Source organism: Astyanax mexicanus, chromosome 5 (genome assembly GCF_023375975.1).
Source record: "Astyanax mexicanus isolate ESR-SI-001 chromosome 5, AstMex3_surface, whole genome shotgun sequence".
Taxonomy (NCBI): Eukaryota; Metazoa; Chordata; class Actinopteri; order Characiformes; family Acestrorhamphidae; genus Astyanax; species Astyanax mexicanus.
The window spans coordinates 5,170,030-5,185,632 of record NC_064412.1 but is presented as its reverse complement, the minus strand read 5'-3'; the positions used below and the strand labels follow the sequence as shown (position 1 = coordinate 5,185,632).

General features: G+C 36.8%; 2 protein-coding genes across 5 annotated transcripts in view; one reads left to right on the top strand and one right to left on the bottom strand.

Annotated features, from left to right (window-relative positions):
• rps10 (ribosomal protein S10) overlaps positions 1-15,603 on the top strand; it is a 532,411-nt gene that overhangs the window by 4,775 nt on the left and 512,033 nt on the right. For 3 of the 4 annotated variants that reach the window (XM_049479516.1, XM_049479514.1, XM_049479515.1), the window contains exon 5: positions 357-412. In XM_049479516.1, the coding sequence (XP_049335473.1) occupies positions 357-412 (56 nt within the window). Of the gene's footprint in view, positions 1-356; positions 413-1,494; positions 1,574-15,603 lie in introns of those variants that run through there. The other variant, XM_007234289.4, reaches the window with a different exon arrangement.
• Positions 2,905-13,836, bottom strand: nudt3b (nudix (nucleoside diphosphate linked moiety X)-type motif 3b). The gene is made up of 5 exons (XM_022675553.2): positions 13,534-13,836; positions 11,379-11,489; positions 8,171-8,215; positions 7,815-7,899; positions 2,905-6,886 (listed from the first exon to the last, which is right to left on the bottom strand). Exons 1-5 carry the CDS (start codon positions 13,630-13,632, stop codon positions 6,690-6,692), a joined length of 537 nt encoding a protein of 178 aa, XP_022531274.1. The 5' UTR covers positions 13,633-13,836; the 3' UTR covers positions 2,905-6,689.

Here is a 15,603-nt window from a genome sequence, read left to right as displayed (position 1 = left end):
ATTGATGGAATAACCTGCTCTATATTCAGTATATTCAGGTAGTCAGCTGACCTCATTCTTTCAGCACATACTGTTGCTGAACCTAAACCTGCAGACCAACTGCAGCATCAACCCCACATCATTTACTTACTTAAATCCAGGTGGAGACTTTTTTTTTTTTTTTTTTGGCCCAGGCAGTGTACAAATAGGTTGTCCTTAAAAATCACATTGTTTATTGCAATAATAAGGGCTGTACGGTCATGAACAATAAACTAATATTCTCTGTAACAACAAATCTACAGAGCAGATCTTTATTTCTGTGGATTATATTTGTGTAGCTTGTGGACCAACCTAATGTATGTTTTGTGTTCCTGTAGCTGGAGCAGACAAGAAGGCTGAAGCAGGTGCAGGAGCTGCTACAGAATTCCAGTTTGTAAGTACTTTGTCTGAATTGATAGTTGTAGTAATCTAAAGCCCATTTCACACCAGAAGTACCACCATAATATACATAATTTCTTTTCTTTCTTTTTTTTTTATCAGTTAGCATTTACCCCCAGCATTCTCAGATACAGTGCTTTTAGCCGATGCTCTCAACAGGCTTACAATGCTAGTGATCATGGCTTAGTGTTTCCCATGCAAAGAAATTATTATTTTTACACCATTAACAAACTCAAAGTAGCTCCACACTTCATTGGTAGAATTACGAGTAACGATAAGTTGACTAATTAGCATAAACGAATGGGTAGGATGGGGGAACAGATTGCAAAATTGCTTCTGTGGAAATGAGATGAGATTTCCCACCAGTTTCCTTGGGCCCTGCCGGTTTGGGCTCAGGAAAATGCTCGGTGATGTATGCCTACTTTTTATATTTCATATATTTTATGATCACAAAATATCAAAGCACTAGCCTCACACCAGCTTCTCCTCCTCTCGTACACATTACACGTGAACTAGCTGAAGGCACTGTCTGTATAAATGGGTTTTTTAATGAATTATCTGAAGCTATTGCTAAAGTATCTGTGCACTTTCCAAGTTCCCAGTGCCTCGTTTTAAATGTCAGGGTCCTCAGAATGCTACCTATGAAGTGTGGAGCTACTTTGAGTTATATAGATTTATTTGCATGGGTAACACTATGCCCCTATCTCATTGTAAGTATTGTAAATCTGTTGGGAGCGTCTGCTAAATGTGCTGTATTTTAGAATTCTGGGGTGAACCGAAGTGGGTTGTCCTCATTTTACATCAGATTTCTACTTTAAAATTAATATTGTCTTACATTGTCATGTTTTTTTATTTCTATTTTTTTTTTTTTTTTAAACATTAGTAGCATTATTTTTTTTTTTTTATTTTTTTTTTTGTGCCTATAAACTAGTAAGACCCTTGATGTACAGGGCTACATAGTGTAGGAGAGTGTCAAGCAGCACATTTACCATGTCTGGTGTGAAGTGTTTCATTACTAACCAATATGATAAGATCATAATATGCTAAATTCTTCCTTTTTTTCTTTTTCTTGTACAGAGAGGTGGTTTTGGTCGTGGCAGAGGACAGCAGCCACAGTAATTTTCCACATTGTCTGTATAATAAAGCGATAAATACATGTCATGTGTTGTCTTTATTTCTTTTGGGGGTTTTAACATATGCTACTATTCGTAGTAACTACATAGGGTGTTCTGCTGTTAATGAGAGAGTAATCTGTCTGGGCTGCCTGAAGATGTATTGGACTGGATGATGGTCTTTCATAAATAAGATAATAGAAAACTACATGTGGTGGTGGTGTGGTTATACAGACAACCCTTTAATTCTATACCATGGTTAGTATTTGCCTTTCATTGAACACAACTATTAAATTAAGATATTTTTGTATAGAATTGTACAGAAATTCTTCATTTTGTTAAATGGGATCAAATATGAGCAGTACTCAGTCGTGTTGGGTATTAGTAGGCTTCAGTGTATAAGCAATAAGTCTAGTGTTATAATGTGGCTTTACAGAGATCAACAGCTGTTTTAATTCATTGTTTCACTTGGTGACAATTACTTAATATCCATTTTCATACTGTAACTAGATTAGCTTTTTACAGGGTCCATATGGTTATGGAAAAACATGGTAAAATCATGGAATTTGAGAACAGCAATTTCTAGGTCTGGATAAGTTTTAGAAATATAAAAATACCCAGAAAGTTGGTCTACAAATCTGTGTTTCTGTTAGCGATGGAGAAAATCTATTTTGAGCTAACAAACACAGTAATTTAGCCCTACACAATGTCTGGATCTGACACATTTTATTGTTAAAGATTGCATGTTATTTGATTCGTTTTAGACCAACTATATTAAATCAATTTTAATTATAGTTTAAGTTTATTTTTGGTTTTATTGTCCATGTCTGCACTGATGTTTTAAAAATCATATGGTCATTAAAATATGTGCCAAATGAGCGGGTCAACCCGAGTAGGATGGGTTCCTCGGACTGAGTCTTGGTTCCTTCCAAGGTTTCTTCCTCTTAAAGGGAGTTTTTATAGTTTTATAGTTCTTGCCACTGTGTCACCATAAAATTGGCATCTCTGTGGTGCTGCTCATAAGAGGCGTGGACCTGTTTTTCCTGTAAAGCAGCTTTGTGACGACCTTTGTTGTAAAAAGCGCTATATAAATAAAATTGAATTGAATTGGAATTGAATTGCCATGAAGGCTTGGAAAAGTCATGAAAAAAAAAATCATGGAAATGTATTGGTTAAAAAAATGTATGAATCCTCTTTTTAGTGTTTTAAGTTTGAAAATAATCACTCAATTTTTTTTCTTTTCCAACTTAAAAATGAATTAAAAACTTATTTTACAGTTAAATCGGTGTAAAGCAATATACAAATGAGCAGAAACCAGGTTATATTCATTAATATAAATTAAATGTACCCATAAACAAAGACACTGAAACGATAATGTGAAATACTGATGTTTATTTGTTGGCACATTTATATTACATTCTCATACTGGTATATTCCACAATCCCAAAATCACAAAGCAAATGTTCCAGTGAAGGGTATTTCTTGTTCAACTGAAAGAGGGTCACAGCTTTAGGGACTGGACAAGCGACATCGAATTTTAATGTTCTCCATGTTGTTGGTTCCTATAGGCCATCTTTACCATATGCAAATTTTATGTGACTTTATTTATTTTTATTTTTTTAATAGGGGGCTTTGGGACGAAATTTAGACTCGGGCTGGTGTTTTGATGCAACTTTTGGAAGAAGTTTACATTCAGGGTCTGGTGCAATAATAGCGCTTGACTGAGCGTAGTCATTTCTACAGGTTGACTTTGGTCTTCAAATTACTTTTGTGGAAGCGAGACTTTAGAGTCGAATGTGAAGAGGGTAAAAAAAATATATATATAAACAATTGTTTATGTATTCCACATCTACCTCCAACTACTTTTACTTAGATTTAGATCAGATTTAGTTTTAAATGAATTAGTCAAGATGATTGTGCTATTGGTGGTTAATAATAAAATAGACAAAAAAAAAAAAAAAAGCCACCTTTTGGGTGTTTAATTCAAGTATGATCGTCAGTCATACCAGCTAATCAAGGTGCTTGGAGGGGAGAACATAACATTTAATTTATTAATTAAATCAACCAATCAACACTGCTAAAGAACTTTAATCCTCTTTAATAATAAACTGAGATTTTAGTGTTTGATGGAAAGAAGTTAACCAAAGCTCATCGTCGTCGTCGTCATCATCATCATCATCGTGTAAACAAAATCGTACGCTACACCCTATTATATAAACTAAAAGTAGGGAGTTTAACTTGTTAACTGAATCACATTAATACATTATCATGGCCTTTTTTAAAGATCATGGCTGAATAAACAATTAAACAAAACAATGGGTGCTTTCCTCTCTCTAAAACCCAAACACCATCAACTCTGCTTCCCAATCAGGGATTAAAAGCCTAGTTTTGGACCATATATTTCCATTCCAATGGAGTATTATCAAATTATCCATTAGTCCAAGATTAGGTGATCCTTAATGATGCTGTCAATTTGAGAAACCAGCCTTTCTAAAATCCTTAAGTCCTAATCAGGATGTTTGTTAAGTTTTTAAATTTTTCTGCATTTCTGATTGGCAAAGCTGATGCAAACCACAATCAGTCAAACAGTAGAGTCAGTAGAATCTTTTAAATATATATATTTGATGGATATTAGATTCATAGTTAGATGATCTCTAAGCTATAAGCTACTCAAAGCTCACAATAAAAAATTAGAGAAGAAATAGAATCAAACATCCTGATTAGGACTATTTTTTCCAGAAACTCGCACATACTGGACTGTATTTGTGTTTTGTTTCATTTCGTTTGACCTATACAAAAAAAAGGATAAAACAAAAAGAAAAGAAACAAATCAATAAAACATGGCTAACTACAGTGGCTCCAGATTCACAGTATTGCGCCAACCGCTGCTTGCTGTCTGAAGGGCAGCAGAAAAACAGCCTGGCTAAGACGAGTTACGCTAGATAGACTAGATTAAGAGAAGAGAAAAGGGGGCGGGGCTTACAGTTCAAACCCATTTCAGTTTTTACGTTTTTTTTTTTTACATGTTAAAACAAACAAAGTCTCTGATCTGTACAAGCCTTTTGTGTTTTTTAGCTCTGCATCAAAGTGCTACAAATAAAGTAATAGTATTAGTTTTTTCGCCGTCAAGCAAAAAGGTACGGAGCACTCGAGGATGAGGACGCAGATTCAACACTACTTCTCTCTTCTCTTTAAGAAGAGACGGAAGAGAGATAAACGTGTATATAAATAAGGGCTATGCGCAAACATCACAGTCATCATCTGCTTAAATCAACACTGTATGAGAAACAACTCCAACTTCCACTGAAAACCACATAGTTAACAAGAGGCAGCATTAAAATACGTGTGCCTTCATCATGCAGCTGACGACATGAGCTTTTCTTTCTTTCTTTTTTTTTACAAGCATAAAATTATTCAAGGGACAAACAAAAAGGGTTTTCTGTGGTTCTGTTTTTATCCTTTTTTTTAACTTAAATAATAAGTTATTTCTGCCGTTCTACTGTTTAAACGGAGGATCATTCAGGGGAGGAAAAACAAACTAAATAAATAACTAAATAACCTTACGATGGGCCTTTTGTTAAGTCTGTCTGCCTTCCTGTCTCTTCTTACTGTGGACCAGCCTTCCACCAGACACAGTGAACATATCCATCTATATCACTAGATCATGTCAAATTGCTTGATTGATACAAAATTGAGAAATTAACCATAAAGATGGAAACAAAGAACATTGCAACCAATATTAGAGGCTTGCATGAGAGATTATCTCTTTCCTCAATGATGCCAAACTTTCTTGAGATCCTTTTTTTTTTTTTACCATATAAATGAATAAATTTAGCTAGAACTTGATAGCAGCTCGGCCACACAAAGAACATTATTCTAGCAGTGCATGCTCCCACAGTTTACTGTTAAACTTTGAGAAGTTTAATTTTACGATTTCGCTCAAGTTTTAAAGCTATTCTGGCTTAAAACATGAAGTTTCATGTTCTGATATTAAACGCAAACAAGGCTACCAATGGATGGACATGATCAATTATAAATCAATTATAATCAATTATGTTCATCAGCTGCTGGATTTTCCCTATGAATGTCTCAATCTATTCACCATTACAATTTTAACCAAGTCTGCATCCTCAAAGACTTAACAGGCTCCACTTGATAATCAGGGTCCAGGGCTAATTATAATTAAATCAGGCCTCTCTTTATGTACTTTATGTATGTAGTTCTTCAGCCCACATATATTATATATATACAAAATGCCAAAAAAGAAAGTGGGCGAGGGGGAGAAAGAGAGTACTCAAAAGACCTACTGACACCAAATACAGGTTCGAACATTCATCATCAGATCACCCAAACTCATAAGAGACAAATAAATATATCAGTGCTCATGCAAAAATGACTGACTTCTCACGTTTCCATCCGTTCAGGCAGCTACGCATTTCTTTCTCACTGTGTGGTGGTGTTGGTGGTGGATCGGCGAACAGATAAATACGTACGTATGTGCGCGCACACCATCCATCACTCTCTCGCGCAAATACGTGCTCACTCACACTCACATACAGGAAAATGAACGTGTAAAAATATTGAAAGCCTCAAGCGTAACCACTAGGCTATGTGTATTTACATCACAACAGGTAAAAAGTAGTTCTTGCATTCATTTAACCTCATAACCATTTAACCTCACACTTGGGCCACACTGAGGGCACTAAGGGGTTGGAGAAATGGGGGCACGGACCTGGGTAAGGGCAAGGTCTGGCGGAAAGGATGAAGAAAGGGATGAAAGGAGGGAATTTGGGAGAAAGGAAGGGGATTCATGCAACTGTCCATCCATTTGTAAGGTGGGGACGAAATCAGAGTAGAGACAAAAACATTAAATTTACATTTACAAAACATGTCGTCTGAATATTTACCCAACACTTGTCAAGTTAGTGCCACTTCCCTGGCACTCAAAAAGGGTTGGCAAGGCAAACCATTTTTTTTTTTAGAGAGAAAGAGAAAAAGAAACGGAAATGAAAATGAAAGAGAAAAGAGAAAGCGAGAGATTGATAGAGAATCAACGAAAGAAAGAAAGAAACAAACAAACAAAAAAAGAGAAAAGAATACTGAAAGAATAAGAGCGAGAGTGGTGGCGGAAGCATCCGGAGTGTCAGTGTTGTGTATTAGTTATCTGATATCAGAGACCGAGCTCTGATTAATGTTGTAGGTGGGCGAAAGGTCTCCGCCTATCGTGGCCACTACGGGCGTCCCATTAGTGGTCAGGCAGCCCTCCTGTAGAGCCTCGAAGTAGGTGGCCTGAACCGGCTTGTGACACTGCAACACTTGCATGGCATCGTCTATTTTAAACCATTCCCTTTTTCTCCCTGTTAACAGAAGAGGAGGCAGAAGGCTCTCAGTGAGGTTAGTTCATTCTATACAGTAGTACAGTAGTAGAAGTAATAGTAGAGCTGGGCATCTAGACTGTGAGCCATGATACAGTCAAAGATACCATGTCTTATGTCTATGATGCAATACACAACTACAGGTGCATCTCTAAAAATTATTAGAATATTATTAAAATGTTAATTTATTTCAGTAATTCAGTTCAAAATGTGAAACTTATTATGTGTTACACACAGAGTGATCTTACAACTAATAAAAACCCTACAATTTGTGTCTCAGAAAATAAAAATATTATATAAGATCAATTGGTACTTTTGGCAGTGTGGGCAGTGTGCCAAGTCCTGCTGGAAAATGAAATCTGCATCTCTATAAAAGTTGTCAGTAGCAGAGGGAAGCATGAAGTGCTGTAAGATTTTGTTGGAAAACAAAACTGCACTGACTTTGGACTTGATAATAAAACACAGTGGATCAACACCAGCAGATGACAGACATGTCTCTCCAAACCATCACTGATCATCAGTAAATTTTACATTTCATTTGTAAATCAAGGGAGCAGAGTCTGGAGGAAGAGTGGAGAGACACACAGTCCAAACTACTCGAGGTCTAGAGTGAAGTTTCAAATTATATATATATATATATATATATATATATATATATATATATATATATATTTTTTTTTTTTTTTTTTAAGAAATGTACTAAATTGTTGCATTATGGCCCCAAAATAATATTACTGTATTCCAGGGTGTTTAACAATTAATTTTAGTTTTTTTTTATTAAACATGTCTATTTCCTTTTTTAATCCTAGTTTAAAAAAACAAATAAAAAAGACATGTATAAATACAAAATAAAATAAACTAACTGAATTAATAACATAGCCCTATTCTATAACTTACACTCAGTACTTACCAATGTTCACAGAGTCCTCCCAGTCTTCCAGTACTTCTTTTACAATGAGGACATACACATACGTCCTGTGTTTCCTATCTCGATTCTGCACAAGAGGAGAAATTATCAAAACCTTACAATAAATCATCAAAACATATATTAAAACAAGCAGCAGAATTTCTCAAAACTGTCAATATATTTAACAATGCACCATTTAATAAGCAGCTCTATTTGATTTAACTATAAACTCTCTGCACTCCAGTCTTGTGTTTGATCTCAATCAACAGCTTCAGAACAGAAGAAATACTAAGGAGTGTGTTGCATTAGGAACCTACATTTAGTTTGTTCACAAAATCACTATTAAAAATGTAACTCACCTCAAATATTCCTACTAGTCTTCCTAAAGTGCCCTTGACTCCAGCCTATCAGAACAGAAGAGAAAAACAGAATACATGCACACATTTTAAGCACTGAAAGCAAAGCTGGAAGTTAAATACCTCTTCAATGCCTTTTGATTATGCAAGTAAAAAAGGCTATCAGCTCAGAAAAACCCATTAACAGTTTAATTCAGTCTAAACCAGGTTTAATCTGGCCCTGGGAAAGCAGCCATGTGCATAAAAACCATGGGGAATATTTCTGGAAGGGGAATTCTGCCATGAGTTCACATAAAACAGTGTCTGTAAAGACTTTAAATATGCACAATCTCTCTCTGCATACATTCTGCAATCTCAACACTTTCATATTGCACATCATTTCACACTTGAAACTGTGCCACGCTGTTAATTTGACACAATTCAAAGTGACAAAACAGGAGGACTAAAGCTGAAGAATGCCCTGCATGGACTCTGGAGAATGCACTTCCAGGCAGCACACCAGAACAAAATATAAATACATATCAATAAAGCTCATGCCAGCCCAGGTCAATTATTAGATTTACAGTATGTGTGCAGTGTAGGGCAATGTTGATTATTTAAATTTGTCTAGTATAAATTTCATTGTAGACTAATTGTTAATCCGTAACAGTACTGTATTAAACAAAGTGCTGTGGACAGAAACACAATAGAAGATGGGTAACTGGCTCACTCACACAGTTTACACTCAACTTAGTCTGTCTCTCCAAAAGAGCCCAAACAACAGAACAGATTACATATTTACTCACTAAATGTCAGTTCTTTTAAATCTCATGTTTAACTGTTTTTCTGTTGATTTTAGAGATGGTGAAGATGGCAGAAATAATTGTTGACTTATCAACTAATCGAAAAAATTATCATCAGATTAGTCGTCTACCAAAATAATCATTAGTTGCAGCCCGAGTACAGTGTACATATTGTTAACCCCTTAGTAGAATCCTTGATGATATTTGATCAGTGACTTCTGGGAACATTAGGTCCTAGGAGGGTTACGTTATTGCAATTTAATAAAATATATTTATCCTTACTATGTATTTCAATTAATAGTATTAAGTATATAGTATATCTATCACACATGAAAGTTTGGACCACATTGTTTGGGTATTTGTTACACTTTGTTTTGTACATTTGGTCTGGTTAGTTTTGGTTTTACACTACATTTTAATGACTGAATGGACTAAATAACTTTTTTACTACATCCTGTCATCAATTTTTTCCCAATTTAATTAAGCCAATTGTCCCACCCATTTACCTGCTACTCAGCTGTATATCCCCCATTACTGGTGATGCCACAACACAAGGAGAGTGAAGACTAGCACATGCCCCTTCGACACATGTGAAGTCAGACTCCGCCTCTTTACGAACTGCTACTGATGTTGCATTGCCGAGTAGCATCACAGTGCTAACGCTCGGAGGAAAGTGCAACGACTCGGTTCTGATACATCAGCTCACAGACGCCTTGTGCTGATCAACATCACCCTAGCAGTGATGAGGGGAAAGAGCACCATCTACTGTACCCACCCAGAGAGAGCAAGGCCAGTTGTGCTCTCCCAGGGCTCTGGCAGCTGATGTCTCAACTTGGTCTGAAAGTCCAAAACATCTAGAAAAGTGCAGCCAAACCAGACCATGGTTCAGTAGATCCAGACTGAGAACACCGGAACAAACTCTGGTGCTTTGGTCCAGACCATGGTTGACACCCCCTTTTACACCTGCTACTTTGATTCAAACCCAAACTGAAAAGTCCCAATGTCCGGACCAAACACAGGAGGTATGAACTCAACCAAAGTTCAATACTTATAAAATCTAAATAGGTTAAGAATTACTAATTTTCTCATTATAAGACAAACCGAAACCAAACAAAAGCTAAATAAAACATAGAACTGTATGGACCAGACTGTCAAAGTTAAATGTCATCAAATGTGACAATCTATCTCAGACGCTTACCACAATGAACACTAACATTACATACAGTATTTTCCGCATAGCCTCTCACTCACTTCCCATTTTCCACCACGATTTATAATTAGAAAGCTATTGTGATTAACCAAAGGGCAATCATGGGTAGTTTGGACAAATGAACAGGTCAATGGAACATTGGTGTAAACACCGATAAGACTGATAAGATGCAGGACCAACCAACTTAATTTCAGCACATTACGTTAACGTACTGAGCATTGAAAGAGCAAAAGTCTACATTTTGAGAGGCCTAAAGAGGCTTAGCCTGGTGTTGCTGCTGGATATCTGCCTAACTGGAGCACAGCCAGGGTGTAGAGTAATGAGCAGTGCTTAATCTGAGTTTAACGCCCTTTAACACTCCACTGTAACGTGATCTCCCTCTCCACATGAGTGATGCGTATCACTGCCCATCACAAGAATCTATGAGCTGAAGATCAGGGTTAGCCTGAGCTACAGGAATATAACAACGAGTTGCACTATTCGGTAGCACAGAGCTCGAAGCGCAGGGTTTTGACTGACATAGAGAGGGTGATTATTGAGTTAAACGCATAATGAATGTATTTTAATTCCCATTCACATCAAACTGTAAGACATGCGTATGACCTTATATATTTTACACAGTAAAACATTACAACCAAGCTAAACAGATCTTCTGTCTGAGCCTACTCCACACACTACAGGATAATCTGGAAAGATTACGATAGTTGACGATCAACCTGAAAGACCAAATCAGCCTTGAAATCAGCTTGAATATCCTGTAGTGTGGGCCAGCCATAACACAACTAATCACTACTGTAAATCTGTTTTACTCACTCAGATTAACACAAATCACAGATCCAATCTTCAGCTCCCCTGAAGAAAATTCTAACTTCTAGTGTATAGATTTAGTAGTTAAAAATGTTAGATATTAGATGTATGCATCTGGCTGTTTTTTGGACGAGAAAATGATCTCTTGGTTCCCCTCGAGAACTATTCCTTCAGATCTCCTGATCTGAGTTTTTTTTTTTTTTTTTTTGCTGCTGCTATTATCCTTTTGACCTGGGGCTCGAACATGGATCTCTGTGAAGCTGCTCTATGAGTAGGTCTTTTGTAACAAACACTACATAAACAAACCTGTGTCATTATGCAATGTTCAAAGTTCAGAGATGATTTGTTATTTATAGTGAATTAATAATGAGTGCAATAACGGCATCAAGTCATATAGATTAACTGGTCTGACCTCTTCACAAACTTCTCGGACAGCAGCAACATTGGGCTCTTCTTCTGGCTCCATTCCCCCTCCTGGTACGATCCACTTGTCTGGATGTCGACTGCTGCTCACCAGCAGCACCTGAATCAACACAAAGCAGCACATCTGATACAACACGTCTTATAGCTTCACTGGTTTAGAATAACTATATAGCTACATATAATAGACATAGCTATAAAGCATGTGACTTACATAATCCCTCTCTCCTTCCATATTTAAATCTAATCTCAAGACTCAGATAATTTCTGCCTATGGCTTAACTTGCTAATATCTAAAAATACACGTAATACTACTGTTGGGTTGATGACCCTCTGTAGATGTTAAAGATTATCTGTTCTGTCTGTGTGTTAATTTTTTCTATCTTCTATTTTTATACTACTGTTGGGCTGTGTCTCCTTCGTATACATTGTATCTGTTCTGTCTTTGTGTTAAATGTTTCTATTTTCTACGTAACACTACTGATGGGTTGATGCGCCTCTGTAGATACACACATTATTTCTGTGTGTTGAATGTTTCTATCTTCTATGTAATACTACTGATGGATTGATGACCCTCTGTAAATATGTTCTATCTGTCTGTCTAATGTTTCTATTTTCTATGGTTAATGCCCCTCTGTAGATGTTGTATCTGTTCTAAGTAATACTACTGTTGAGCTGATATATCTGTTCTATCTGTCTGTTGAATGTTTCCATCTTCTACATATTTTGATTTTATGTCATAATTAGCCTACTGTTGGGTTGATGCCCCTCTGTAAATGGTGTAGGCTATCTTTTTTTTATAGTGTTTGAAACTGAGATTTTAAAAAAAGTGCAGTTTCATAAAAGAATAAAGTATTGCTGGTATTATTCTAGCTAGCTAAACAGTTCACTAAAAGGCCAGCTAGAGTTTTAGACAGACAGATAGGCAATATGCAAGCTAACCTTGAGATTAAGCTCTATACTCTCAGTAACATACAGCCAACTATCCATTAAACTACCTCACTACCTATACATAACTAACAAAGTGAGTTCTGTATCAAGTCTTCTGAATCAAATTTTCTGATTTTGCTTTTTATATATATATATACACGTTTCAGTAAAATGAACATTGTTGTCTTATTCTATAACTTTTCTCAACATTTCTCCCAAATTCCAAATAAAAATATTGCCATTTAGAGAAATTATTTGCAGAAAATTAGAAATGGCTGAAATAACAAAAAAGATGCAGAGCTTTCAGACCTCCAATAACGCAAAGAAAACAAGTTCATATTTATAAAGTTTTCAGAGATCAGAAATCAATATTTGGTGGAATAACCCTGTTTTTTAATCACAGTTTTTATGCATCTTGGCATGTTCTCCTCCACTAGTCTTACACACTGCTTTTGGATAACTTTATGCCTCTACTCCTGGTGCAAAAAATTCTCTAACTTCCTCTTGGTTATATTGCAGAGGTTTTAAATTTGGTAAAATCAAAGAAATTCATAATTTTCAGGTGGTTTCTTTTTCATTTCCCCCAGAGCTGTGTATACATGTATACCGCCAGATAGCTAACTAGCCTATGTTAGCTAACCTAGCTCATACAGATTGGTGGCCAACGAGCTAGCCAGCTAGGTAGTTAGCTAACCGCTAGCTACTCAACTAGCGCTGCTTTTTGTTTTTGCGCAACCGCCGCACACAACTGGTGTCAGCAAAACTGGCTAGCTATGTAGTTATATTTTCAGATCTCCTGCACGAAGTCTGTCTTAAAAATATATACGGAGCCTCTTTAAATGTATAAACAGGGTTAAAGTTTTTTAGCGGTTCCCCAGCCCGCGCTACCCGCCCGGGTAACCGAACAGACGGCGGCTCAGCTTGGCTCGGCTCAGCAGCGCTTCATTGACAAACCGCACCAGCTAAGCTAAAATAAGCTAAGATAAGCTAACTAGCCTAGCTAGCTATCGTTAGCTTTAGTCTATTAGCTATACACAGGTAGCTGTTCTCAATCTCTGCACCCGACTCTCCTTCTTCTGTAATTCGCCTCGTTTATCTACAACTAAACCGCGGCCTGGATTTATTAATCTCACATTAATTAAAGCACATTTTATATTTTCTAGTCTCAATTGCGGCCTACTCGCTCCCCGAACTCCGCTCCGCATCCCCGGCCTCACCTCCTCCTCGGACTCGCTCCTGAAGCACAGGCAGGCGGCCCTTTTCTTATAGCCGTCTCCGTCGTACGTGCGGGTCTGGTTGGACTTGAGCTTCATCATCTCGGTACGACAGGGACTAATATCGCAGCTCGGACCTCCAGGAGATTCCACAGCTTTCCCACGCAAAGTTCGCCGAAGGAAACCCCGCGTTCTTAATAACAGAAATAAGTTCTCCTGCGCTTCATTTTCCCAACGCCAAGCGCATCTCAGCCACAGACGCCATTACTGAAACCGCTACGCCAACAGCGCAGCGTGAGGCTTTGTGGCCGGGGCCTCGCCGGGAAACGCGCGTAGCCGCCATTGCAGAATCGCAAAATCGAGCCTAAGTAGCGCGTCTGCGGGAGCCTCTCATAATACAGTTCACTGCAATACTGTTATATCCCACCTCCACCAACACAGGCCTGTAAAAGCACATTCCCGCCACTTAACATTAAACATACTATAAAATAAAACATAAAATAATATTTTTTTATTAAATAAATGTAAGTAATTTGTTAAATCTCAATTGATGCTAACTTACCTCATTACTTTCAGACACTATCCCTGACAGCAAAGAACATTGATTAAACGTTATAATTATGACTATTTTGATTGCATTGCGCATTTTAAGGTTAAAAAATAAAAAATAAAAAAATCAACATTTAAACAACATTAAACTTTATTATTTAAGATGCCGAGACATTTAGAGATATTAAGTCGTTGTTTTGAGTTTCTAAATCATTATTTTAAAATGCTATGATATTATTATTAGAAATAAGTCGTTATTTTAAGATACTAGGTCGTTATTTTGAAATAACGACCTAGTAGTGTAGATACTAGGTCAATTTTATTAAGATCCTTTATCATTGTTTTAAGATCCCAGGTCTTTCATTTTAGATACTAAGTTGTTACTTTAGGATACTAGGTGAATATTTTTAAAAACGATGTCATTATTTTAAGATACTATGTCATTATTGTGAGACACTTAGTTGTCATTTAGAGATATTAAGTCGTTATTTCAAGTCACTATATCATTATTTTGAAATACTGTGTTATTTTGAGATTCTAAGTCGCTATTTTAAGATACTAAGTAACTATATTCGAGATACTACATCATTTTACAGTTTTTCTCAATTGGTTTGGCTCATTTCTTGAAACTGAGATGACATTCCTATAACTATAAGGTAAATTGGCCAAACAGACTTACAATTCTGCGCAACACTTCAGATAACCAGCAAAATGTCATATGTCTCCCAAAACGTTCATTCTTGCTTCAAAATGAAGTCCCTCTCCCATATAAAAAGTCAGTACCATAAAAATGGCATAGATCCTTCTCAATTGCTTTGGCACATTTTCATTCATTTCATCCTCCTGTCAAAATATACCGGACGGTGCAGCACAACTACATGGATCCTCATCACATGCTCATATCACTCCAAAAACAGTTTACCCATGTGTCAAAACTAATTTCCTTTCTCACACAAACCATCAGTGCCCCCAAAATGCATTGTCCCTTTGGTATTGTGTAAGTACTGCAAGTCAAAATGCTTAGATGTTTTGTCTTTATGGCAGAGGTCTAGCTAAAGGAATACAATGTTCACACCACACACACTGCACTCATTCTACTGAGGAAATTGTAACTATTTCTATTTACAAGTACATCTTTACACATGACTGTAGGTAGGAAAGAAAAAAAAATACAAAGGAAAATGTATCAAATATACTATGTATACAAAATACAAAAACCTGCAAAAACAAAACAAAAATACAGTATGTAAAAAAACAGTCAAACAAATGCAATACAGTAACATTCTGACTACTCCGTGTCACTCCCCTCTCTCTCCTGGTCATCTTCCTGGCCATCCATCCGCTGCAGTCTGTTTGGCCATAAATTCTCATCAACATCGCCTCTGATGTGTTCTTTAGCAATGCACTGTGGGAAGAAGCGCCGTGAATGCCTGAGCCATCCTCTACACTGATCGCCACAGGATCCTTATATCATCACAGGACTAGCATCAAAGAACTAGCACCAGGCCAAGCTGTATATATACA

Excerpts from the sequence above, each read along its gene's own strand:
- nudt3b (XM_022675553.2), bottom strand. The coding sequence starts at position 13,632 with ATGATGAAGCTCAAGTCCAACCAGACCCGCACGTACGACGGAGACGGC. Across the intron at positions 11,490-13,533 it reads GGAGCGAGTCCGAGGAGGAG|GTGCTGCTGGTGAGCAGCAG; the intron begins GTGAGGCCGGGG and ends GTGTTGATTCAG. Across the intron at positions 8,216-11,378 it reads TCCGAGAAGTTTGTGAAGAG|GCTGGAGTCAAGGGCACTTT; the intron begins GTCAGACCAGTT and ends CTGTTCTGATAG.